Source organism: Labrus bergylta, chromosome 16 (genome assembly GCF_963930695.1).
Source record: "Labrus bergylta chromosome 16, fLabBer1.1, whole genome shotgun sequence".
Classification (NCBI taxonomy): Eukaryota; Metazoa; Chordata; class Actinopteri; order Labriformes; family Labridae; genus Labrus; species Labrus bergylta.
This window is the reverse complement of record NC_089210.1, coordinates 20,675,763-20,699,078: the sequence shown is the minus strand read 5'-3', so window position 1 is coordinate 20,699,078 and position 23,316 is coordinate 20,675,763. Positions and strand designations below refer to the sequence as shown.

The following is a 23,316-nucleotide window of genomic DNA, read 5'->3' as shown; positions in this document are numbered from 1 at the left end:
AGTGTATAAGAAAATAGCATTTATTTGTTGCAAAGGCTACTTAAAGGAACTGAACACAATTTGATGTTTGGTGTAAAGATGTTTGACCAGCTCAGAGGAGCAGCTGGGTACCAAAACGCTCTCCCTGACTGGTAAAAAAAACAAAAAAAAACTCTGCAAGCACACGCGCAATCAGCCGATCTTCTAAAGGCATCACATTGTCACAGCGCAGGTGAAGAGCTTTTTAACTTGACTGCAGCTGACGCAGACAGAAGAGAGCTGAAGTAACATCTTAGGTGGTTAAAGAAGGAGTTTCACTTTTTGATGCAGATCAAAGGCGTAGACATGTCCAGTTTGTATCATCTAATAGAAGATGAATACGTTCCGGCATTTAAATGAAATCTGTACAAAATAAATCAAGTTAGTTTTTTTTTAGGCTGTTGAAAAAGGTGAAAGTCAAATCATTAGCTTATGTAATTTGGCCGCGTCCGTTTGAGTACATCCACCAGCGAGAAATAAAAACATGATAGAACTATGTAGTCCTCATGCATTCATTCTTAATGTGTCCCACAGACGTAGACTCTATGAACACTTTGGCCTTTTGATTTGCAGTCTTGTCTCACACATGACGCTCATACACACTCTTCAAATAATCCGGTACAAAGTCTCGACTGTCCAGTGAGGTTCCCCCTCCATCATACAACAACAGTCTGAATCTCCACCTCCTCTGGAGACGTGATGACATATTCCTCTTGCTGCTGCACCACTTGTATTCCCTGATCTACTGCGTCCTCTGTGGTAACCACGGTAACCGTTGTGTCTGCCGTCTCGATGCCGCCCCCCGCCGTGGCCAGCAGCGAGCCGTTGCTGATGGCGGAGGCCAGCGTCATGGCAACCTGCTCCGTCAGGCTCTCGGGTGTGGCGATGGTGATGGTGTCGCCACAGTCGGAGATGGTGGGGCCCTCCTCGTCCGTCCCCACGTTGCGCACGATGATCTGGGGGCTGCCTGTGCCTTGGGACTGGCTAACGATTCGCTGCACCACTTTCATGATGTGATTTCCCATCTGGCAGAGAGAGGGTTGATGCAAAAAGGTTATTAGTGACTGAAAATACACTTAAGAGCTATGGTCACTTTTTGTGTTTGAGAGGTTCAAATGTTTACTAGATTAATAAAATGTACACCTATACAGTTAATGTTCCATTTTTTAGATATTCATCAAGACAATATGTCAAAATAATGTGCTGGTTCCATATTCGTAATGTAAGGATTTACTACTTATTTTCTATCATTTGAAAATGCACATACTGTACATTATTTTGGGGTTTAAGACTATTACCTTAACAAGAAAGAAATAAGAAGAAATCCCTTTGGGCTCTGGGACTTAAAAAGAGAATTGTTCTCTTTCTTTGACATTTTTGACAATATCATCAGTGGATAAATCATGAAACGTTTGTTGGATAAATGGTCATGAAATGAGGAGTTGCATCCACATTTAGATTTATAAAGATTCTCACACTCTGCCGGGGGGATTCTGATTTTCTCATCTTTGTGGATTTTTAAATACTGACCTCATTCTGTCCGTCTTGAATGAGTGTCACCTCTTCTTCCTGCACTTCCTCTTCAGTTTGAGTCTAGAGCACAAAGAGATGAAAAAGAAGACGTTAGTATATATACACATTTTAATAAATTCTTAACCACCAACTAGTATGAAAAACCTTTGAAAAAGGACAAAATAAGTCAATATGGCCGCAAACGAGTCATGCAACAACCTTTCTCCTTCATGAAGACATTATGAATTCAAGCTGTTGGAGGATACATTTCTTTGTTTCAGATGTGTAATGAAAAGACTCCAACATACGTCACTCAGTTTAAACTGAAAAGAAATGACCGTCCTACATTCAGTAAACTTTGTAACAATCAATAAACTAATCCCCAGTGTTCCCTCGACCATGGACATGAAACAAACACATAATCAGATGGACTGAATCATTTATCTTCACAGGCAGAGCTGTTTTCTAACTTAGGAAACAAAAAGTGTTTAATGGTATACCTTCATAAAAACTATTGTTGTGAAGTGTTTTTATCATTGTGCAAAAATAAAAAATGACTGAAATGTAACTATGTGCATTAATCTTAGTATAAATAAATATTGTAGTCTTTCTGTCCAGGTCCACAGATGCTTAAATATATCTTTATAAAAACAGGAATAATCTCGGTATTTTGTCTGGGGCTTTAAATTGTGTGTTGCTTGATATTATTTCTTCACAATTTCAATTTCAACATGTTTTGTAATCATAAGCTCTGCAGTATTATTTTTGAACAATGCAAATGATTTACTTTTCAGCTTTTACTTAAAAATGAGAAATGTGCCTTTAAATGTGTAGTTAAAATGCTATTTTCAGTTCATTCTGTTTGGTGTAACTCATCTTCATAGACAAGTTTAATCCTTGCTTCAGTCAAAACAGGTTTTCCTTTATAACGGTCCTGAAATGTTGGAAAGTGCTGAGCCATTGATAACAATCAGGAAATCAATCAATTTCTCACAAATGTTAGAAGAATGATCTCAAAACTAACTTCACATGAATGACCCTGAAAGCAACACTAAGTTGTTATGTGAGGTAGTAGCCCTGCTTCCTCGACGCTCACCTTGATGATGTACTCCTGTGTGTCTGCCACCACTGAGGAAAACTCCACCAGGACGGCATGAGGATCCTCCGAGATGATGGCTGCTGTAGCGAGGCTGTCCACTGACGCCTGCTCTTCTGTTACTGCATCCTGCTGCTCGCTGGCATCGTCCTTGTGGCAGCCTCCTGGTGGAAAAACACAAAGGTGTGCCATTATTAGCTTCAAAAAACCTGTTTCCTTTAACGTTTCTTTTTTTGACCGTCGATCACACTCACCTTTAGCACGCATATGCCGATTAAGAGTCCCATGCTCAGCAAAGCCTCTTTTGCATTTTGGACACTTGAAAGGCTTCTCCCCCGTGTGATGGCGGATGTGTCGCACCAGAGATCCTTTCTCCCTGAAGCCTCTCATGCAGAACTGACACACATAAGGTTTCTCATCCCCGTGGGTCCGCTGATGCACCTGCAAGGCATTCTGAGCAGGACAAAAAGATATGTTAAAGAGTGCCTTTCATGTTCCTGAAGGATGAATAACAAAATACTACATGAAATAAAACTTGAGAGTACAAAGTATAAGATTTACCTTGGTCTTGTATCCCTTGCTGCATCTGGAGCACTGGTAGGGTCTTTCATCCGAGTGGGCCCTCATGTGCTCACGTACATGCCCAATGGTTTTGTACAGCTTGCCACACTCGCCACACTTGTACCTCCTCTCACTGACATGCACCTCCATGTGTTTCTTCAGCAGGTAACCAGTCAGGAACTCCTTGTGGCATAATGTGCACTTAAAAGGCTTGTAACCTGCAGAAACAGAGAGGTCACAAATATATCTGTAGCTGTAGTTTTTTTAAAGGGGTCAGACCCAGCAGCTGCTTTCTTTTGGTTACATATTTTGAGAAGGCAAGGAGTGAGATTCATTATAAAAGGTTTTTAATTACCTAAATGGCCCTTAACATGAAAGCGAAAGTAATTCAGTCCCTTGAAGGAGCGGTTACAGTGAGGACACTGGTACAGTTTTGAGATTGTCTGAATACTGTCATCTTCTTCTTCTTCCTGCAAATGTAAAAACAGACAAGTAAAACATGTGAAAATAGTCAGTGCATCACCAGACACAGGCCCAGGCTCTCTACTATTGGACACAAAACATACATCTGCAATCAAGAGAGAGATCATATGTCTATCAAAAACAACAGGAAAAACATTACTGAATCGGAAAGCTATTGTGGAACCAATGTTGGTCGTGTTTTTAAAGAACTGCTCAATCTCAATTACTGCTATCCTTACTTCTGCTTCCATCTCCACAAACTCCTCCTTCACATGGATCTCATCGATGCCTTCCTCAACATCAGGACAGTCAGAATCCTCTTCATGCATCTCCTCAGTAGCCTGTTGGGGTTCTTCGATCACGGCTTCCTCTGTCCCCAGTGCAATGCCAGAGTTGATGATGGCCTGGCAGATGAGGTTGTCTCCTGCTGCTGCTGCAGCTGCCAGGGCCTCCGCCTGAGACTGCTCTACCACAACCTGGCCACAAACAACGCAGAAGAGTTTAAGCTCCACTTTTTTTAAATAATTTATGCAACAAATTTAACTTTAAGGAGAGAATGTTTGTTTTGTGTGTTACATGCAGGACTTTAAGCTCGATTTGAACCCTTTCTCTGCTCACCTGCTGCTCCTGCGTTGTTCCGTCCACCTCCATGGTGAAGTGGACCCGATGAAGGACCTCTTGAGAACCAGCTTCTACAACACTGACGACAGCAGTTTGAGCCTCCACCATCTCCTGCTCCTCTTGCTGTTGCTCCAAAACCACCACCTCTTGCTGGCCTGCCACTGCAGCAGGATTATCGTCAACCCCTGAACAATTCAGCCAAAACAGCCAACTTTTGGAAAACCACAAGTACTTCACCAACAGTTAAATCTCATGAGTATTTTTTTAAATAAAACATGAGTTATCACCAAGCTAACATCTTCAGCAAAAACAGATTTGGCACAAGATTTAAACCTTACCTTTTTGTACTCCATCTTTGCTGACCAAGATTTCCTTGTACTGAACAAAGCGGATCTTTTCCGTGCAGGGTGTGAGGGATTTAAGATGTCTGGTGAGGGCCCCCGACTCTCTGAAGGACTGGCCACACAAGTTACAGCGATACGGCCGCTCGTCTGCGAGAAAACCGGAAGAAGGTTGTGTTATCATTTGGAAGAACTGACTAGAGTACATCAAGACAAACACAGTTCCTCTAGCTATATTCACCAGTGTGACGTCGATTGTGACGAATCAGGGAGCCTTTAGTGCGGAAGGAGGTCCCACAAAGACTACAAGAGAAGTTCTTCTGGTCACTGTGCGTTTTCATGTGAGTTCTCAGGATGTTGGTCTAAGAGATAAAAAAAATTGTATTACTGAACATTGCAACAGTTATAAACTGTAACGTTTCTTATTTCCAGGACTTATGGAAGAACATATAACAAATGTTTTCTGGTAAAACATGCTCACACACACTCACTGTTTTAAAAGTCTTATCACAAAGTTGGCAAATGTAGCGTCCGTCACTGTTCAGTTTGTAAACAGGTTTGTCACCATCAGCGTTGTCTGATATGGATCCTTCGGTCCCATCTGACTGCTCCGTTGCTTTATGTGAAACTATTTTCTTCCTGCGACCTCGACCCAAGACATCAATGCTTTCATCTGTCAGAAAAAAAGAGAAAATAACAATTCAATCCCATTGTAGATTCAAGAACATTTAACCGGTTGAAAAAACATCTTGAATGCTATTTTTAGTTTATTGCTTGAATCCTGTTTCGAACAGAAATACTGAACAATTGCTGATGTCTGTTTCTTTCCTTTTCTAACCTTAGGTACATTCTTGACCATATGTTGCCATAATCTTGACATTGTCTTACAGTACAAAAGCAATTTTAGCAAGTACACTTCTTGCCTGCATCATGAGTATGTAATGTTTTGTCGACCAAATAAAGCTAAAAGATATTGGCAAAATGAGTAGGGCTGCACAATAAATCGCAATTGTTGCAATATGAATAGTCGCAATAAACACATTGCAAAAGTCTGAATTTATAGCAATAAAGAGGTTATATCCAAAGAAGAAATTATTTCTCACTCCATTCACCATTACTGGTATCCACATGTTCATCTGTGGGTGCACCCTCAGCTGTTTTCACCTCTGAAGGACTCCCATTGGCTGTTGTCACCTGTGGAAAAATGAATAAAACGACTTGAATTCAACCTCTTCTTCTTGAAGTGATTACTGGTTGTAAATGTGGATATAAACACAGTGTGTACCTCTTCACAGGCGTCCTGACTGCCCTCCTCCCGTGTCTCAACACGTCTGCAGTTGTGTTGCAGCTTGTGCTGGATGAAAGCCTCCAGCGTGGAAAACTCTGTCTGACAGCGTCCGCACTTGTGCACATCTTCATCTGACAGCACAAAAAACAACACAATTCAAAATGAAAAAAACTTCATTTACACGTATTTGTGCTAGCAGCTACCACAAAGCTGATAAAAATACTGCGGACTGAGTGGACTTCAATCAGCAGCAAGGAAGCAAAACAAAGCTAATGTTGTTGCTAATAACAGCTAGCTGCTAGCAACTTTCTTGATGGAGGAAGTTAGCTAGGCCCTAACACAATATTTAATGTGTTTTTGCGTATTTTTTCTGCAAGTAGGATATCAAACCTTCATCTCCCAGTGTAGTTTGAATGGTGATGGTCTCGTTGCCGTCCTTCGTTTGCTCCGTCTCTGTTTCTGCCGTATGATTATTTTCTACATTCATGTCGTTCGAGTTCTCCGTCTCTGTCGCAACGCTGCTACAAGGAGGGAAAACATGGCGGATTTACGACCCCGTAGTCATAACAACAAAAGGTCGCGTCAGCGTGTCTGCTCATTAACAGGGTGGGGAAACATGTTTCTTACCCATTGATTAAATTGTCTATTTATTTATTTCACATTATCAAGAGTCGGTCAGCTTTACAAGTATTTATATAAGCCTACGTTATATTAAACACTTCCATGTATTTCTTCCATTAATGTTTTTGGTTCATAAGCTTTATTTATAGGCTGATTAGACTATACATTAACTTTGTGAAAATGTATATCTATTTTGCTCTTACTGCAAAAATAGTCTTCAAGCGTCATTTGTAGGTTGCAGCAGCTCTCTTAATATGAGCTGTGTAATACAGTAATATAATAAGTTATCACATATTTTGTATTAGGCTATAACCTAATGCTTATATATAATTGTTTGCTGTTTATTTATGTTATTTAAGCCCACTAAATACAGTACTGCTGTTCACTAGCTTGCTACTTTTATTAATACACTGTTTCTTAATAAAATAAAAGATTTTAAAAAGCTCAAGTACTATGCAGAAGAACTTGGCATCAATGTGGAGATTATTCAAGTTTATCATTGGGTCTTACTAACGAATGTGAGATTCCTATTGTAACACAGTAACTATTGAGTGGAGGGATTATAATATAACCATGTTCTTACTTCTTATACCCACTGTACCATGGATAAAGCCTAACATGTTTTTACTGTGTTGTATTCTGTCCTTTCATAATAGCACATATGCTAAATTTACAGTAGCCTAAGCATCAGTAAATATGAACAAAGCAGTAAATGGGGTCCCATTGTGATCTCTTTTTTTTTGTTTTAACTTAAATGCACCCTAAATGTTTAAAGTGGATGTTAATGAAGCCTTATATAAAGATGATTACAAGTGATTTACCTCAGGAAAGAAAGCTGCTGTTGGCCAGTCCAGTCAGTAAGTTTGCAAGTTATTTGGGTTTCAGGTTATTTTATGCAGATACTGTTTTCAGACTTCCAGAGGATCTCACTTCAAGAAACAAGGAGCCCTCATACTGAAAATAAACTCTTACTCTGCAACACATGGTTTGCAGTACTTCTAGATAGTGTTACAAATAGCCTAAATTAATCGCATAAATCGGGATGCAATTTAAAAGCTTATATAATAAGTTATCCTACAACATTTTGATATTGTCATATGAAGTTAAACCTAGAATTTCTTTTTTTTTTCTAGTGCCTGTGTCCCTGCTCTTTATATCAATTGAACATGACTTAAAAGCATGTTAGGATTATACACGTTTTGATTCCCCTTAATTACTGTAGTTTTATTACCATTACAATACAGGACAGTTCAATCTAAACCTTTGTAAAAATGGTTTCTGCCAGAGTTGAATCAGGGGACAATGATTTACGACACAAAAGATAAACAAGCAACACTTTACGGCAGTAAGTAACTATGGCCTCTGTCTTCAGCGGTGTGCTGCAGTTGACAGACCTCGATGATTTTATCACTCCCTCTCAGGTAATGTAACTATTATCACCTATAAGTAAAAGAGGACACGGTCCACTTCACATCTACAGCAGCCCGGAAACTTTCAGATATAACTAGCATTGTTTCTATCTCTTACCGGATCCTGTTACTGCTGCTCTGTGAAGGAACAGTCGAAATAACTAAAAACACAAACTAATGGTTTATATTAAGCTTATCATAATGCAGTGTTTACCATTTGGTTTTAAAGTTAGTGGTGGTGACTAAACCTGCCAACGCTGGAAAAAGTCAGATGCGCAATATAGTTAGCCTGATGCTAATGTTAGCACTGATGTAACTGTGATGAAATAGCAGAAATACAAGTTTTTACCAAAAAAATTGAATTCAAGTTAAATGTGCTCTAAATAGATACCACTGTACTGTGTTGGCTAAACCGACAAGTTACACGTCTACTTGATTTACATTTTATATAGATTTGTCAGCTGTATTATAGTGAATGGTGAAGCACAGATGTTCTTTAAGGACATGAACTTATTTCTGTTCCAGTTCTTTGACATTTCCAGAAGTCTTTGAAAGACCAGAAACGTTGAGCATTCTTACACATGAAATATGACCTTTATTGATGTCATTTTAATTAATCTAACCCTTTAACTGATTTATTTTCATGTGAAAATGGTGAGCAGAATTGCAAAACAAACTTAAACACATTTAGGCTTATTAGAGACTGTTAACCATTTTATTCTGTAAATGCTTCAATGCACTCATATCATTTATTCTTCATATCAGTTCTTGTGTAACCTCCTGGTCACATGCAGCACCTACAACCATCACATATTCTGATGATATAAGACAGAGCAATTACAATCTCAGGTCTCAGGTTTTAAAAATGTTAAATATGATTTGATTTGATGTTTTATTAAATTTGCCTTTATTGTATGTATTGCAGTTCTATCTGTTGCCTCTAGGGCTGTTACAAAGTATGGGGTACATGTCTAGTTGTAGTTTCTGTTTTGCAGGAATGTGTCAAACCAGTGAAGGTAGAGAAGAAACAAGGTAAATCTGTGGCCAAAATTCAAATAGAAGATGATGGCAGCTACGTCCAAGTCAACCAGGTGGGTGTCAAGGCTTGATTTGAAAAAAAACAAAAACTGTTTGAAATAAAAAATGAAGTATTGCACTACTATATTTATGAATGATTTCTCCCTGTGTGTTTGTAGGATGGTGGGAAGCAGAAGCTCGAGAAAGCAAAGATCACACTGAATGACTGTTTGGCGTGCAGCGGCTGTATAACCTCTGCTGAAAGTGTTCTCATCACACAACAGAGCCACGAGGAGCTCTTTAAAGTGCTGCGCAACAACAAGGTAGAGATTAACATTAATTTATTGTTTAAGATTTATTTTTGGACAGTGGATAATGTAGGAAGGCTGCATGCTGGTGCAGTTCTTAGCATTGGTGCCTCACAGAGAGGAGGTTCCTGGTTTGAATCCTCGTCGGACAGGAGACTCTCTGTGTGGAGTTTGCATGTTCTCCCCGTGCATGTGTGGGTTCCCTCTCCCCACAGTCCAAAGATGTGCTCGTTAGGTCAATTAGGGACTCTTCTATATGTCTCGCCTTGTGAGTGACCGGCAAACAGTCCAGGGTGTACCCCGCCTCTCGCCCAATGACAGCTGTGATCGGATAATAATGGATGGATTGATCATGTAGGGAAGAGAGAGAGGGATGACATGCGTGAAAGTCCACAAGCTGGGCTCGAACTGGAGCCGCCTGTTTGAAGGACTCTGTACATGGGGTGCGACCTAACAGCTAGGCTATCTGCACCCCTTTATGTATTCTGAAGTGTGTGAAGACTGTTTCTGGTTTTGCAGCCTTTAAACGAGATAAGTAATGATCTCTTTATTCACTCTGACTCCCTCCTCAGGACAATGCGACCGAGCAGAAGGTGGTGGTGGTTTCGGTGTCACCGCAGTCCAGAGCCTCTCTCGCGGCAAGCTATGACCTCAGCAGCAGTGAGGCCGGCAGGAGGCTCACATCTTTCTTCAAAGGCCTTGGTGAGTGCAAAAGTGATCTTTCATGTTCCATGTAACTCACAGATAAAAGTGTAATTTCGATGACATGTTGATTTAGATAAACAGACTGACCTCATTGAGTTTCTTTGCAGGGGTTCATCATGTTTTCGATACTAGCTACAGTCGGACCTTCAGCCTGCTGGAGAGCCAGAGGGAGTTTGTGGAGCGATTCCAGAGGAAGGAACAGGACAGCAAGTGTCTGCCAATGCTGACATCCGCCTGTCCAGGTCGGTACACTGAACACCCTTTAAAATGTTGGAACGACATCTCCTCGCCTTTCCCCTCATTTTATTACTGTCAGCTCCAAACTGTCTCACTGAAGTAAAAGTGACAACCCCTCCAAAATATGTCCAATAAAACAACTAAAGGCTGAGAGAAATTTTCATTGCTTCGGTCTCTTCAGTGTGATAAAACTTCAATCATGATTCCCCCTGTGTGTGTCTGTGTTTGTATCTGTGTGTGTCTTTGTTCAGGGTGGATTTGCTATGCTGAAAAAACCCATGGAGAGTTTGTTCTGCCTTACATTAGTACCACCCGGTCCCCACAGCAGATGATGGGTTCTCTGGTTAAAGGCTATTATGCTGAACAACAGGTACTGGAACACCTGCCATCGATTACATTTCCGAGTTCCTGTGAGCTACCTTTTAATGAATGAATACACGTCAACCAAAGTAGAAAAAGAATGACGAGTCATGCTGAGCTGTGAGTTGTGTGTTTTCTCAGGGGATAAGTCCGAGGCAGATCTACCACGTGGCGGTGATGCCGTGCTTTGACAAGAAGCTTGAGGCGTCGAGGTCAGACTTCTACCTGGAAACAGCTGAGACCCGAGAAGTGGACTGTGTCATCACCTCTGGTACAGTCACTACTCCTCTGAAGTAGTATGAAATGTGTTCATGAATGTGGACTATCTTTTCTCGTTTACACTGCTCCTTGTCCCATACAGGTGAGGTTCAGAAAATGCTGGAGGAGAAAAATGTGTCTCTTAATGATGTGGAGCCTGCACCCCTCGATACAATGTAAGCTCTGAGAACTTAAAAGTAAGCCATAGAAGGAATTTACTTCACCTAATAGCACTTATTCTGGACCCAGGTTCAGCAGTGTGAGCGGGGATGATTTCCTAAACCATGCAGGGAGCGGGTCAGGAGGTTACCTTCATCACGTCTTCACCTATGCAGCCAAGCAGTTGTTTGGAGAGGAGGTGAAGGAGCTCACCTATAAGACCCTCAGGTAAGTGTGTATCATCGGCTTTAAGAAGCTTTGTGGTTCAGGCTCATTGTGCCTTTTCCAGTGCATTCAGATGTGTTTAATGATCTCAGAATCGATGTTCTTGTATCATGCTTAATTATCACTTAACCAGAATCCTTACTAATGACTGCTGTGTCAGAGGCTGGACAAATGCAGGCCGACAACCAGGGCTGGACTTCTGAATAGAAAATATAATCAACACCAGTCTGGTTGTCTTTTACTTGATGTGATGAAAATAATCTCCCTTACTTTGTTTCCCCACCTCAACCCCTCTGCCCACAGGAATAAAGACTTTCAGGAAGTGACTCTGGAGAAAGATGGGAAGGTCCTGTTGTGCTTTGCTTCCACATACGGCTTCCGCAACATTCAGAACCTGGTGCAGAAACTCAAGAGGGGGAAGTCGCCGTATGATTTTGTGGAAGTGATGGCATGTCCGTCAGGTAAAGTAAAATCAATAAATAAAGTGTGTGGCATTGCTCTGTTGGTACTGCTACACCAAAGAGTGAGAAAGGTAATACCGAAAGACATTTTAGTTAGTTTTCACATAAACTAGCTCAAGAAAGCGTCAAGCAAGTCATCATGAATAACATTCTTAAAGGCAACTTTCAGATCAGATTTATAGACCAAAAAATAGCTCTTTTTGGACACTCCTCCTTCCTCCCTCAGCTCCCCTCTTCCCTCTTGTCTTCGCACTTTCCCCGCCTCTCTCGTCCTGTTTCTCCAGCAAGTGTCTGTGAGAGAGCGAGCAGCGGACAAGTGCTGATAAACATCTGAAAACAAGATTCTGCGATCAGTTTCAAGTAGTGGAATAAATCTCAAAGTTGATTCATGCCACTGTCTCTCTTCCACCTGAGCTGAGGGTTAAAGAGGGAGGGGCTGGTGTATTAAAAACATGTAGGAATCATGTTTGAGCCTCTGAATGACACATGAACAAGCTGCAAATCCCTTGGTGCAAGGGCTGTAAACATAAAGCTGAGAACAACAAACCCAGAGGGAGTTTGACTTCACTCCCTTTTTTAGGAAATCATTACATACATTTGATTTCATATTCTGGATGTCAAATATTAAGCCGTTAACACATAGAAGTAAAACTTGCCTGAGCTTCACAGTATCCCTGCTTGACTGATTCAATATTTGCAGTTTACAGCGATAACCGGACAAACATCCCCCTCTTTTCTATTGTTAATGTTCAGGTTGTCTAAATGGTGGTGGACAAGTGAAGCCGCGACCTGGTCAGAACCCAAAGGAGCTTCTCCAGAAGGTAGAGGCGCTCTACAAGTCAGAGCGCCCCCTGTCTCCAGAAGACGACGCTCAGGTGGCCGAGCTGTACCAGATCTGGCTCGGCAGCGTAGGGGAGGAGAGAGCCAGAGAGCTGCTGCACACACAGTACCACACTGTGGAGAAGATGACCAACGGGCTCGCTATGAAGTGGTGAAGAAAGCCTTCGTCAGTGCAGAATATAACTGTGTTTTTCAACACACACTGACAGAACCGTCCACAAGTATTTCTGTCTCTCTTCAAAACAAAGAGGAGAAAGACTAATATGAGCAGGTTTTTTTCTTGTCCAGAAGTTCCATGTCTGAAAATCTAGAAGACCAAAGGGGTAGAAAACAGACACAATGCTGAAACTGAAGCAAATCATGTGTGTCATCTATACAATTGCAGTGATTGTCCTTTCAATCATTCATAAATACCAATACGATTTAGCTTCTGTCACACTTCAACATGTGAGTGGAAATATCACAGGCAAAATATAATCATTCCTTGTTTATTTCCCTGTATGGCTGTATGTATATATAGAGTGAAATAAAGACATTATTTAACATAGCCTTTGTTTCTGAGTTACTTTTTTTTTTTTTTTTAAATCCAACAGAATACTAATTCAGACTGATCTTTGGGGGGTCGGGGGTTCGATCCCCAGCTCCTGTAGCCACATGTCCGATGTGTCCTTGGGCAAAACACTTAACCTCCACCCTTCGTCGGTGGAGTATTAATGTGTATGAATGGATTAGATACTTCTAATGGTCACCTTACATAACAACCTCTGCCATCAGTGTGTGAATGGGAAGGTGTGACCTGCGGTGTAAAAGAACTTTGAGAAGTCAGCTTTACAAGCTCAGGTCAATTAACCATTTACTGATATGTTTTATTGAATAATCTTGATCCTGGTTAGCAGATATAAGCGCTCGCAATGTGAGGAAAAAGTTTACATTCATAGTGATGAACACTGCATGTTTGTTTTACACTTCAGGTGTACCATCTCCTCTCAAACATTGCATGTAAAGTGCAGTCTAAATTAGGGTCACAGTTCCTTAAATGTGCAGTATGGTACAGCAATTATGTAGCGTATAACAACGAAAATAAGCAAGGGAGAAATTGTGCTAAAATACACAAACTAACATAAGAGAGATAACATGACTTAACAACTGACGTACAATGTACTGGTCGTCCTAAAGTTACCAGACAGAAGATTAAAATCTATAAAGACAAAAAAAGAAACGTAACATTGTGATATGAACAAGACGTAAATAAATTCAGCTAATTCTTCTCCCCAGACCAGGTACTGTATTTAAAGCAAAAAATGCCCAAAACACGTTCAAATCTTCACATGATCTTTTAGATGTTTGCATAACAGACTGAGAGACCAGCCTTTAAATTAATCTAAATGTAGGTATATTCCATTAAAGCAGCACCCCACTTTAGAGTCCTGTGTCTTGCTGCATCCGGTCATCCAACTCTAGATAATGAGTTTGTCACATGTGCAGAGTCATGAAACTGGATCTCAGGGTCTGAGCAGCCCCCACTCCAAAGCCAGCATGGCGTGAGGAGGAGGCCTTTCCTTGGGCTTCTTGAATTTATCTTTCTCCTTCCGCAGGACCCTGAGCACCTCGATGGGGTCTGACTTCCCTGTGAACTTCTGTACTCCTTCCTCTCTGCAGGAAATAAGTGAGGAAGTTGGATTTAGTGGCTGAAATGGACAGTCAAAATTTTTCTGATACTTTTTAAAATGACACAATCCCCATTTTTCAATCACCAATAGCATCAACAGGTACAAAAGCTTTACAAATAAAACCAAACAGATCTTCAGTCAGATTTTTCCCCGAAGCTGCTGCGAGCAAAAGAGAGAGAGCAGCTGTGATCCTTTAGGTGTTAAAGTGATGTTTATGTCTCTTTTAAACAGAGCAGATGAGGTGACAGATGAGGTGTGCAGGAGTTTGCCTGCAATTTTAGAAATTAAAATCAAGAAATCTCTCGTACGTTGCATGCCGTGGCATCGAAACCGGTATCGTTATTGTTAGATTTTTTACTATCATTGAAGTCTAAAGTTTTGGCATCGTCACCCCTGTAGACTGAAGTAGAGTTCAACACAAAATGATGACAGGAAACGTCCTGATTTTAAAAACCACTGTAAAAACCTTGAAAGAAAAGTTGACCACATGATCCTGGTTTACTAATCATTTCAATAGAAAACATCACTGCCTTTAAACTGTATTTAATGAAAGGCTGTTTCAAAAGTGTCCAAACACACGTCTGTCATGTGTCTGAACCTTTTATGATTCAAACATTGAGGATAAAAAATATTCCAAACTCACGAGAGACGAAGAAAAGGGTTGTATTCAAACTCCTCCATCAGGGTGGATGGCACTGTGGGTTTGTCATCATCGTCTCTTGCCTGGAGACACAAAGAACGTCAAGTTACACTGCTCAGTAAATATATTTCTAATGAGGATTCAAAGACTAGGACAGTATCTTCTATATTCTTTTCAAAGAATCTCAAATGTTCATCTCATCTGGAGTTTTTAGAGCTGTCTGTAAAACACTTCCTCTTACCTGTGTCATGGCTGCTCTGTGCATCATTTACTAATCTACCAGCCAACATACAGGCTGTGTGTGGATGATTGGGGTGTTTACTGCATGTAAACAGGATTATTCGAGGAGAATATATTCACGTGTTGTAAAAAAAACTGTCATTTAGCCCCTTTTCTTTAAGTGCCAAATAGGCAGAGGAGTAGTTTCCTCTTGATGCAATCCTATCTTAAGTTTCAGAGCATGTTCTTTGTTTAGCTCACCCTGGCCCAGCTCAGCATCTCTTTAACCTTCTCATTTTCTGGCTCCACCAGCATGGCAAACTTCAGGTTCTTTATGGTGTACTCGTGTCCACAGAACACCTTCTGCAAATGAGCCAGACATGACATTCAAAAACTCAAACAGACACAAAGATGGGAAGTTAAATGATCTGAACGCTCTGTGATTTATGCCCCGTTTGAGATGTGTTTTTTTTTTTTTTTACAATGAAGGCAGAAGAGAGGGAGCCAGGCTGCTCTCAATCCCTTCATTGTGTTTGTGTGTGTGTGTGTTTATTCATCAGCGTGACTCAGTCTCACTCCAGCTCTTCTCTGAGGTCATGTTGGCTGTCATTAACCCTGTGAGGGCTGCTGAGGACAGCCGTGATTTCACTGACCGTGTCTTGAGGTAGGGTGCCGAGAACCTGGGTGAGATTGTGGTGCATCTGTTCAGCCGTACCCTCCAGAAACCGCCCGCATCCGCCAATAAACAGCGTATCCCCTGACAACCAAAAGAGAGATCAAGTGCGCACGGGGGTCAGTTTCTTCTGTTGCGCACAACAAGAACAACAATGGAGCAATGTGTTTGTCAACAAGGATTCATATCTCTGGACACAACAGAGGCCACATTACAATATGTATGATCTGTAAGCGACAATGTACTTCTCAGGTTTCCACCCAGTAAATGGCTCTTTATGTTCACAAAGACAAACACCTGTGAACACAGCCGGGGCGTCAGTGCACTCGTCCTCCCACACAAAGTAGCACATGTGTCCAGAGGTATGGCAGGGAGTGAACAGGCACCTCACGTTGATGGAGTTAAACTTCACAAAGAGAAAACACAACAACATGGCAGCGATACATCTGTGTCCAATCAATCAACATGTGGAAAATATAACCGGAGCACTTCTCTTCAGGTATCTACAGTTCAGTCCTAATACTGTGTGAGCACCTTGAGTTCCTGGTCGTGTGTGACTTTATCAGTCAGACCCCCGATCCGATCATCTCCCCCGTACACCTTCAGCCCAGGGAGCTCCTTCAGCAGAGCCTCGTTCCCCCGAGCGTGGTCCCTGATCATTGAAAAAAAAAAAAAGAGTAAATAGATTAACTCTTTTATGAGATGTTCTGGATAATTCTGGCTCCTGTTCAACCCACTAAAAGAGTCTTACCAGTGATGATGTGTGGTGAGAACAGCCGTCAGAGACAAGCCCTCTCTCTTCACGATTTCTAGCAGCTGCCAGCAAAATTAATGAATAGTTATTGTTATGAGCAATTCATGATTCAAACTATTTCATAAGGAATAATGCCAAACATTTTCAACATGTGTCTATGTAATAATTAATAGAACATCTTTGGGTGTCTGTCTCTAAGTTGATTATTTTGGTACTTGTGAACAAAAAAACAACAAATCTGAAAATAAATATATTTTTTTAGTGCATCATCTGGACCATGCGTGAGGACCTGAGTCTCACCCGGTGTGGTACAGCGGGGTCCACAGCCACAGCCTGTTTACTCTGCTCCTCGATCACCAGGTACATGTAGTTGTCCTCCAGGATGGAGATCACCTTTACCTTCATGGCAGCCCCTCACGCATGCGCATCACACTGTGCGACACTCAGGAAGCGCTGAATACGTCAACATCAACATCTGCACTGTTTCCTTAAGTCTGATCATGGAAAACATTCAATTAGTCCATAAACAGTGTACACTTGTTTAAGCCCATATAAAACTACATCCGGGTCTCACTTCTGCAGCTTCAACACATTAAAGGAAAATGAATCGATCTGCACACGTCATGAAAAACGTTGTTACCTCAGTGTTATTGATCTCGATCAGGTTGTTTTGTCATGATGCGGCTGTGACGATCTGATTTCTTTTATTCTACGACATCATCGGGCTAACGTGTCCCAGCCAAGACATTTTAATCGAGCCCAGACGGATTCATCATTCAGTTTCCACCTGTTATTTATTCTATTATTACTTGAGATTGTTTCGTTATGTATGATGTAAGACATTTATCATATTTTTTTATTTCATTGAATGCTGCTTATTGTTAAAGCGTAAATAGGTTTTTTCTTTAAATCTGTAAACTGTGATAATAAACTCACTGATCTGATGACTCTGGATGTAAAATTATTTAATAAGATAAAATGCTCTCATGCTTGGTACCAGTATTTACTCAAGTACAACAGTTAGCACCTTTCCCCACACTCATTCCCCACTCTCTCTCTCTCTCTCCCCAATTTCTGACTCTATCAACTCTCCTATCTCTAAATAAAGGCATAAATAAACCTCTCTGTTAATGCTAATGAAATCATTTGGGTTGTATATAATAACACAACACAATGGGACCATTGTGCATAGTGAGAACCTTTACTTCTGATGCTTGGAGTCCAAATTGAAAGAAAAGAACAACATGCAATATTCTCTACGAAGAGGTACTTTACATGCATAAGAGCGTTTCGGGTATCTAACATGTAATGCTGACACACTTCATAACAATAACAACGGTTTCCATGCAAATATGAACAGAAACAGTGTAAGGAAGCGTTCAGGGTCAGAAAAAAAAAAGATTCAAATCTCTAAAGAAATTACTTTATCAATTTACAGACATTGTACAAATATTCAAACATTCTTTGAACATTCTTTGAGTGTCTCCCTGACTTGTTGATGTTTCTACTCCTTCAAATAGTAGTTTGGACTTAAATATATTACAACATTAACCTGTATACACTCTAAAACCTCCATTCATAGATAAACAAACTTACTTCATTTAAAAAAAAAAAAAGCCCAAATATTCCACAAAACTATCACCTTCATTCAAACAAACATAAAACATATGAAAGCCTGATGAAGAGGTTTATTGCCGTGTTAGAGCTGATTGTGGCGATCGAATGTGTCATTGGATTAACTGAGATTGAATGTAGTGGATCCTTTGCAAGTGGATTTGGAGATGGTTAATATGTGTGGTGTAGTAAGAGTCAGCGTGATCGCCCTGGACTTCTGAGCATCAGTCTTTGGGCACGCGGAAGCCATCTTTTTCTTTCCGGAGACTTCTCATGGTTTCAGTCGCGTCTGTCTGCTTCACATGTTCTTGCACAGATTTCTCTCTAAATTAAACACACACACACAAAATAGAAGAATTGACAAAACGTTCCTGGATGCAATGGTCTAAAACAACAAGTGGTGTTAAATGATGCTCGACCTACTTCACTCTCATGAAGGGGTTAAAGGTGAACTCGTCTGCCACAGTGGACGGGATGGTGGGCTCTCCGTTGCTGCATTTCTCCTGGAGGAATACAAACACACAAGAAGTGTTTTTACTGATAAGTTTAAGGACATGATCGACTGAATGAGGACATTATCGTTTCAATGTGACAGGTGAGTCACATACCTTTGCCCATGCTAGCTTCTCCTTAATGATTTCATTGTCTGGTTCCACATGACGTGCAAACTTCAGGTTGCTGACCGTGTACTCGTGACCACAGTAAACACGCTAAAAGACAAACATACCAAGGTTAACAATCAGTCTCTCCAAAACTATTATCTCCCCCTTTGAGGTGAAAGAAGTTACAAAACCTAAGAGGCATGAGCTCATAATCAGGGTTGCTGCACTTTTTTAAATAACACATTTAACACTTTAGGATCCAAACAAAAAAATAATTAATACTTTTTTTTTTTTTTTGCACTGTGGAGCGTCTGTGCTTTATTTCCATGTTGGTCTAAATAGCTTTGATTCCTCTTGTCCCACGTTCGCAAGCGTTTTTGCATATCTGGCCAGTCACCTCATGAAGGTTTTTCTTTTGCCAATAATTCTCTGTATGTTTCATCTTGATGCTGAATACCTTTAAACTTCTATTTCAACGTCTTCTTCTCCTTCTCTCTTCCATTCCGAGTTTGTGAATGCATGCGTAATCTGCTGCAGGAAATGTTGCTGTATATGCTGTGAATTACCATGGCAACAAGCAGATCCATAACAAATATAATTAATGTAACTTTTAACCGGTGGAGCCTACTCTGCAATGGTTGCTCCATCCTTTAGCTTTCAGCTCTGGTTACCTTTTCATTGCTGGTTGACACACAACACCATTACCACACGCTAATGTTGCCACAGACATGCAATACAAAAATACAGCTTACTGCAAAAATACAGAGAGGTGGTGAAAGGCTCAGTCTTAATAGTTTCACCTTTTTTTGGTAAACTTTAGGTTCCATGCAAGTGTTGAACGGGTCGGTTTCATATAAAAATAACTAAAATATCGCACACAAAATGACATTTGATGCAACATTATCCAAATTAGTTTCAGTCCTGATTCTTCTATAAATATGTCGTAGAGTGATTTAAGTCTTCAGGGTCACATTTGGACTTTCAGTGACATCGCGATGGAGATCATCAGAAGACTTACCGTTTCAGGAGGGAGACGTCCCAGAGTTTCTATCAAGGCTCTGTACATCTGCTCAGCTGTTCCCTCGAAGAATTTACCACAACCAGCCACAAACAGAGTGTCCCCTGCGTGAATGAGAAAGTGTCCGCAGGACGTTAATATCAGACATGATGGAGTGCTGACTGCAGACGCTGAATCAATACGTCTGGGTCAAGATGGACAGACTTAGGAGACGTCATTGCTTCCAGTATATATGCATGCTGTTCTGCCTTATCTGGTAGACGTACCTGTGAAAACAGCCGGTGGCTCGGTGCTGTTTTCTTTGGTCACATAATAGCAGATGTGACCGGTTGTGTGACATGGTGTGAACAGGCATTTGACATTGAGTGATCCAACCTGGGAGACAATAACACCCGTGAGTGGATGGATGTCAGTCATTCAGGGCTTAAATTCACATGGAAGAAAGAATTGATGGTCTTACTTTAAAATTGTGGGAATGAGTAACTTTCTTTGTAAGACAAGGGACTCTGTCATCTCCTCCATAGACTCGCAGTCCAGGCATGAGCTTCAACATCTTCTCATTCCCACCAGCATGATCCCTACAGGGAGAAAAGGATGAGTGTATTGTTACTCAGCAGACTCAGAAGACGTGTTTCATGCCGGTGTAATTTTTATTTAGCATTTTGATTTTCATCTGGTTAGCTTTAGGGTTTTGAGAAGTCTCTCCTGTACCAAGTACGTGATGCACATGGTAGTAGTTAGCGTGTAGCTCTGTAGCTCACCAGTGGTGATGAGTGGTCAAGACTGTGGTAAGTCTGACGCCATGCTGTCTGACAGCATCCACGACCTGTTTGAGAGAAAAGAAGAGTCACTCTTAGTCAGTGCTTAAACGATCAGTCAATGAATCATCAGCTATTTTCACGATTGTTCAAATCATGTGTGAAGCAGAAGTTAAGAGTATCTGTTGATTCCAGCTTCTCTTACTTTGAAGGATTTGATGCTTTTTTTCTGTTTAGTTCATAAATTAAATAGCTGATTTTTTAAGTAAAGGCATAACACATTAGTGTAACACTTTATTTTAAAATTTTACAGACTAACTAACAATAATTACTGAGATCTTGTGCTAAATTGTATAAAATATTCAAAGAAGGATTTTTATTTAAGAAGATGAAGATACCTTTATTAATCCCACGACGGGAAAATGCTTTCACACTCTGTGTATAAAGAGACATGCCACACACACATAGTCTACAAATACACACACATTCACAAACAGGCACCTCTCCAGCTACCAGACCAATTTCCAGACTTGGTCCTCACCTGGACTTAAACCTGCTACCCTCCAGTTCCCAACCTGAGTCCCTACAGACTGAGCCAATGCCGCTATACAGCATGTGGGATTAACAATCCTACATTCAAAATCTCAAATTCAAGTATAGAAATGCCATAGGACAAAAACAGTGAGCATTTATATTTATGAAGCCTCCTTTTAGAGCGCTGTGATGTTAAATATACTGCACTAATAGATTATTTTTGATGCAAAAACAGCATGCCGTATTTAATTGGAGCTCCTGGTCAAAGTCTGGTTTAATAACTACCTTATATAACATTGATCATTTAATATTTAACAGTTCACCAAATGGACAATATAAATACCTGTAACACCTTTGCATGTGTTATCTAGGCACGCTGCGGTTAAGGAAGAGTACTTGAATGCTAAAATAATGTATGTAATGTCGTTCAGACCTTTTTGGGTTCCACAGGGTCCACAATAGCTGCTTCCTTGGAGTCCACATCGATCAGGAGGTACATGTAGTTATCAGACAGCGCCGGGAGAAGTTCAACCTTCATGTTTGCTTGTTCCACCAGCGAAGACTTCCTCACTGCGCTGTGAAGGAGAGCAGCTGCTTGGGCCTTGACTTCGACTGGTGCTTCATGAGATAACGTAAGTCAATGTTTAATAGAGAGAAACCGTCAAGAGTGATATGAGGACACCCTCGGATTATCTGTGAAAAAAATCACTTTGTTCTTGTATAAAACTCTGGTTGTATGGCAGCTACCATTTCCCTTAAATGTTCATTTAAAGCAACCAGGAAACTGAAGGCGGTTCACAGTAAGATAAGAAAAGACAAACATTAGTTAATGATCAGAGGGGAAAACAGATGTAATAAAAGATGCTTAAGAGGAAAGAAAGGAATACAAGTTCAACTAAACGATATAAAAGAGCAATTACACATACAGGTATGAGAAGAGTGAGGGTGGTGTGATAATAATATAACATTAGAAATATAATCTTTATAAAGTATTGTGATGTAATAAACTGTATCCTGATTAATACATAATCTGGAAAATCATAATATATCACTAGTAGCTGACTGTTGACAGGACGAGTGTTGTGCCGGTGTTTCGGATTAAAGAGGGACCATGTTAATTGGTGACTTTGTGGTTGTCATAGTAACAACAGCTGAAGATGGAAAGTGTCCAGGGGCATGAGCATCACCTGATTTTTTAAATTTGACAGAAATATCTTGATTTTTTTTATTTTTTATATTTACTTGAGATAGTATTTTGAATAATGTGAAGTTATAAGAAATAATATATAAAGTCACACTTTAACCCAGAGGGGAATGATGCAAAATAAAGGTTATTTTTGGTGATGAATTATTGAGTTGTAGCAGATAATTTTCCTAATAAAGCAGTTATTATACACAGTGTTGAGATGTAAAAGCACTGCATTCAAAACTTTGATATAATGGTATTCACATTAAAATATCTAATATGCTGAACTGCTTACACAAATAACGTACAAATAATAATTTAATATTAATATTACTCAACCTTTCATTTTGTTACAAACTATTTTGTGTTGTAAAACTCTCGGAACTTCATGTTACTACTATTGTTGTTTATATAATTTTAAAAAACCCTCACATGTAAGACAATATTTCTTCTTTATGAAGTGAGATGTTTAGCAGGAGGACTGAACAGAAACTCTACATGTCTAAATATATTTAGGAACTGAAACCCCCTCAAGGTCCTAATATCACCCTGGTTAGGACACTTCCGTCCTCAACATGTGTAGCAACTACGATCACCACAGGTTGGGTGAAAGTCTCCAGTTAACATGGTCACCAATGGAAACGAAACACCTGCATACCGATACGACACAAAGTAAACAAGGTTAGCTTCAATGCTAACTTTAAACATGTCTTATATTTCATCACTTAGCTGCCACACTGTCGATCTATCTAGACCGACATCACGGAAGCGATTGTGTAAGACATTACAGACGTGTTTTAGCACTAGCCAGCTCTGTTTATGTGACAGCTCTCCTCTTTTAAGACACCACAACACGAGATAAAAGCGTCTTAATGTTCGTGTAGCTACACGTGCTAACACGTCGACTGGATGTTTTTAATGCTCATATTAACCGTGTGTACGTACCTACTTTGAAGGCTGTAGCAGCTCCAAGGAGAGTGCAGGCACTCCCCACTAGTGACTTGAATAACATAACAACAGCAGGTTCAACCTTATCATCACATTCGTGGTATAAACCAGAAAAGTTTGGTTCTGTTTCACTTCCGCCTCCGCCCCCTCTTCAACCTTGACATCCGAGACACGACCAATCGAGCATGAGGGAGTCGATCG

General features: G+C 40.4%; 4 protein-coding genes across 7 annotated transcripts; 1 reads left to right on the top strand and 3 right to left on the bottom strand.

Moving 5' to 3' along the window:
- Window positions 1-4: 4 nt before the first annotated feature.
- e4f1 (E4F transcription factor 1) lies at window positions 5-6,431 on the bottom strand. 3 transcript variants are annotated; one of them, XM_020636219.3, is made up of 14 exons: window positions 6,290-6,431; window positions 5,897-6,030; window positions 5,715-5,805; window positions 5,103-5,284; window positions 4,853-4,973; window positions 4,609-4,761; window positions 4,268-4,455; window positions 3,889-4,125; window positions 3,543-3,657; window positions 3,188-3,405; window positions 2,881-3,079; window positions 2,627-2,790; window positions 1,549-1,611; window positions 5-1,043 (listed from the first exon to the last, which is right to left on the bottom strand). In XM_020636219.3, the coding sequence occupies exons 1-14, from the start codon at window positions 6,384-6,386 to the stop codon at window positions 675-677; spliced, it is 2,331 nt and encodes a 776-aa protein (XP_020491875.2). In that variant the 5' UTR covers window positions 6,387-6,431; the 3' UTR covers window positions 5-674. The 3 variants fall into 3 exon arrangements, with proteins under 3 accessions (XP_020491875.2, XP_029133634.2, XP_020491877.2); XM_029277801.2 differs by having other exon boundaries at window positions 4,268-4,431; XM_020636221.3 differs by having other exon boundaries at window positions 5,724-5,805.
- Window positions 6,432-7,844: 1,413 nt separating this feature from the next.
- Window positions 7,845-13,047, top strand: narfl (nuclear prelamin A recognition factor-like). Its single transcript, XM_020636224.3, has 11 exons — window positions 7,845-7,941; window positions 8,925-9,020; window positions 9,126-9,269; window positions 9,827-9,956; window positions 10,067-10,201; window positions 10,448-10,566; window positions 10,698-10,827; window positions 10,918-10,990; window positions 11,064-11,201; window positions 11,502-11,659; window positions 12,413-13,047. The coding sequence occupies exons 1-11, from the start codon at window positions 7,876-7,878 to the stop codon at window positions 12,652-12,654; spliced, it is 1,431 nt and encodes a 476-aa protein (XP_020491880.1). The 5' UTR covers window positions 7,845-7,875; the 3' UTR covers window positions 12,655-13,047.
- A 297-nt stretch (window positions 13,048-13,344) lies between these two features.
- On the bottom strand, window positions 13,345-17,724 carry LOC109985832 (hydroxyacylglutathione hydrolase-like protein). Its single transcript, XM_020636249.3, has 9 exons — window positions 17,096-17,724; window positions 16,756-16,949; window positions 16,453-16,517; window positions 16,236-16,353; window positions 15,999-16,107; window positions 15,682-15,785; window positions 15,290-15,391; window positions 14,813-14,892; window positions 13,345-14,152 (listed from the first exon to the last, which is right to left on the bottom strand). Exons 2-9 carry the CDS (start codon window positions 16,858-16,860, stop codon window positions 14,002-14,004), a joined length of 834 nt encoding a protein of 277 aa, XP_020491905.1. The 5' UTR covers window positions 16,861-16,949; window positions 17,096-17,724; the 3' UTR covers window positions 13,345-14,001.
- A 140-nt stretch (window positions 17,725-17,864) lies between these two features.
- On the bottom strand, window positions 17,865-23,280 carry LOC109985831 (hydroxyacylglutathione hydrolase, mitochondrial). 2 transcript variants are annotated; one of them, XM_020636247.3, is made up of 9 exons: window positions 23,113-23,280; window positions 21,415-21,599; window positions 20,451-20,515; window positions 20,150-20,267; window positions 19,956-20,064; window positions 19,690-19,793; window positions 18,678-18,779; window positions 18,493-18,572; window positions 17,865-18,393 (listed from the first exon to the last, which is right to left on the bottom strand). In XM_020636247.3, the coding sequence occupies exons 1-9, from the start codon at window positions 23,177-23,179 to the stop codon at window positions 18,294-18,296; spliced, it is 930 nt and encodes a 309-aa protein (XP_020491903.1). In that variant the 5' UTR covers window positions 23,180-23,280; the 3' UTR covers window positions 17,865-18,293. The 2 variants fall into 2 exon arrangements, with proteins under 2 accessions (XP_020491903.1, XP_020491904.1); XM_020636248.3 differs by having other exon boundaries at window positions 23,117-23,274.
- Between the last annotated feature and the right edge of the window lie 36 nt (window positions 23,281-23,316).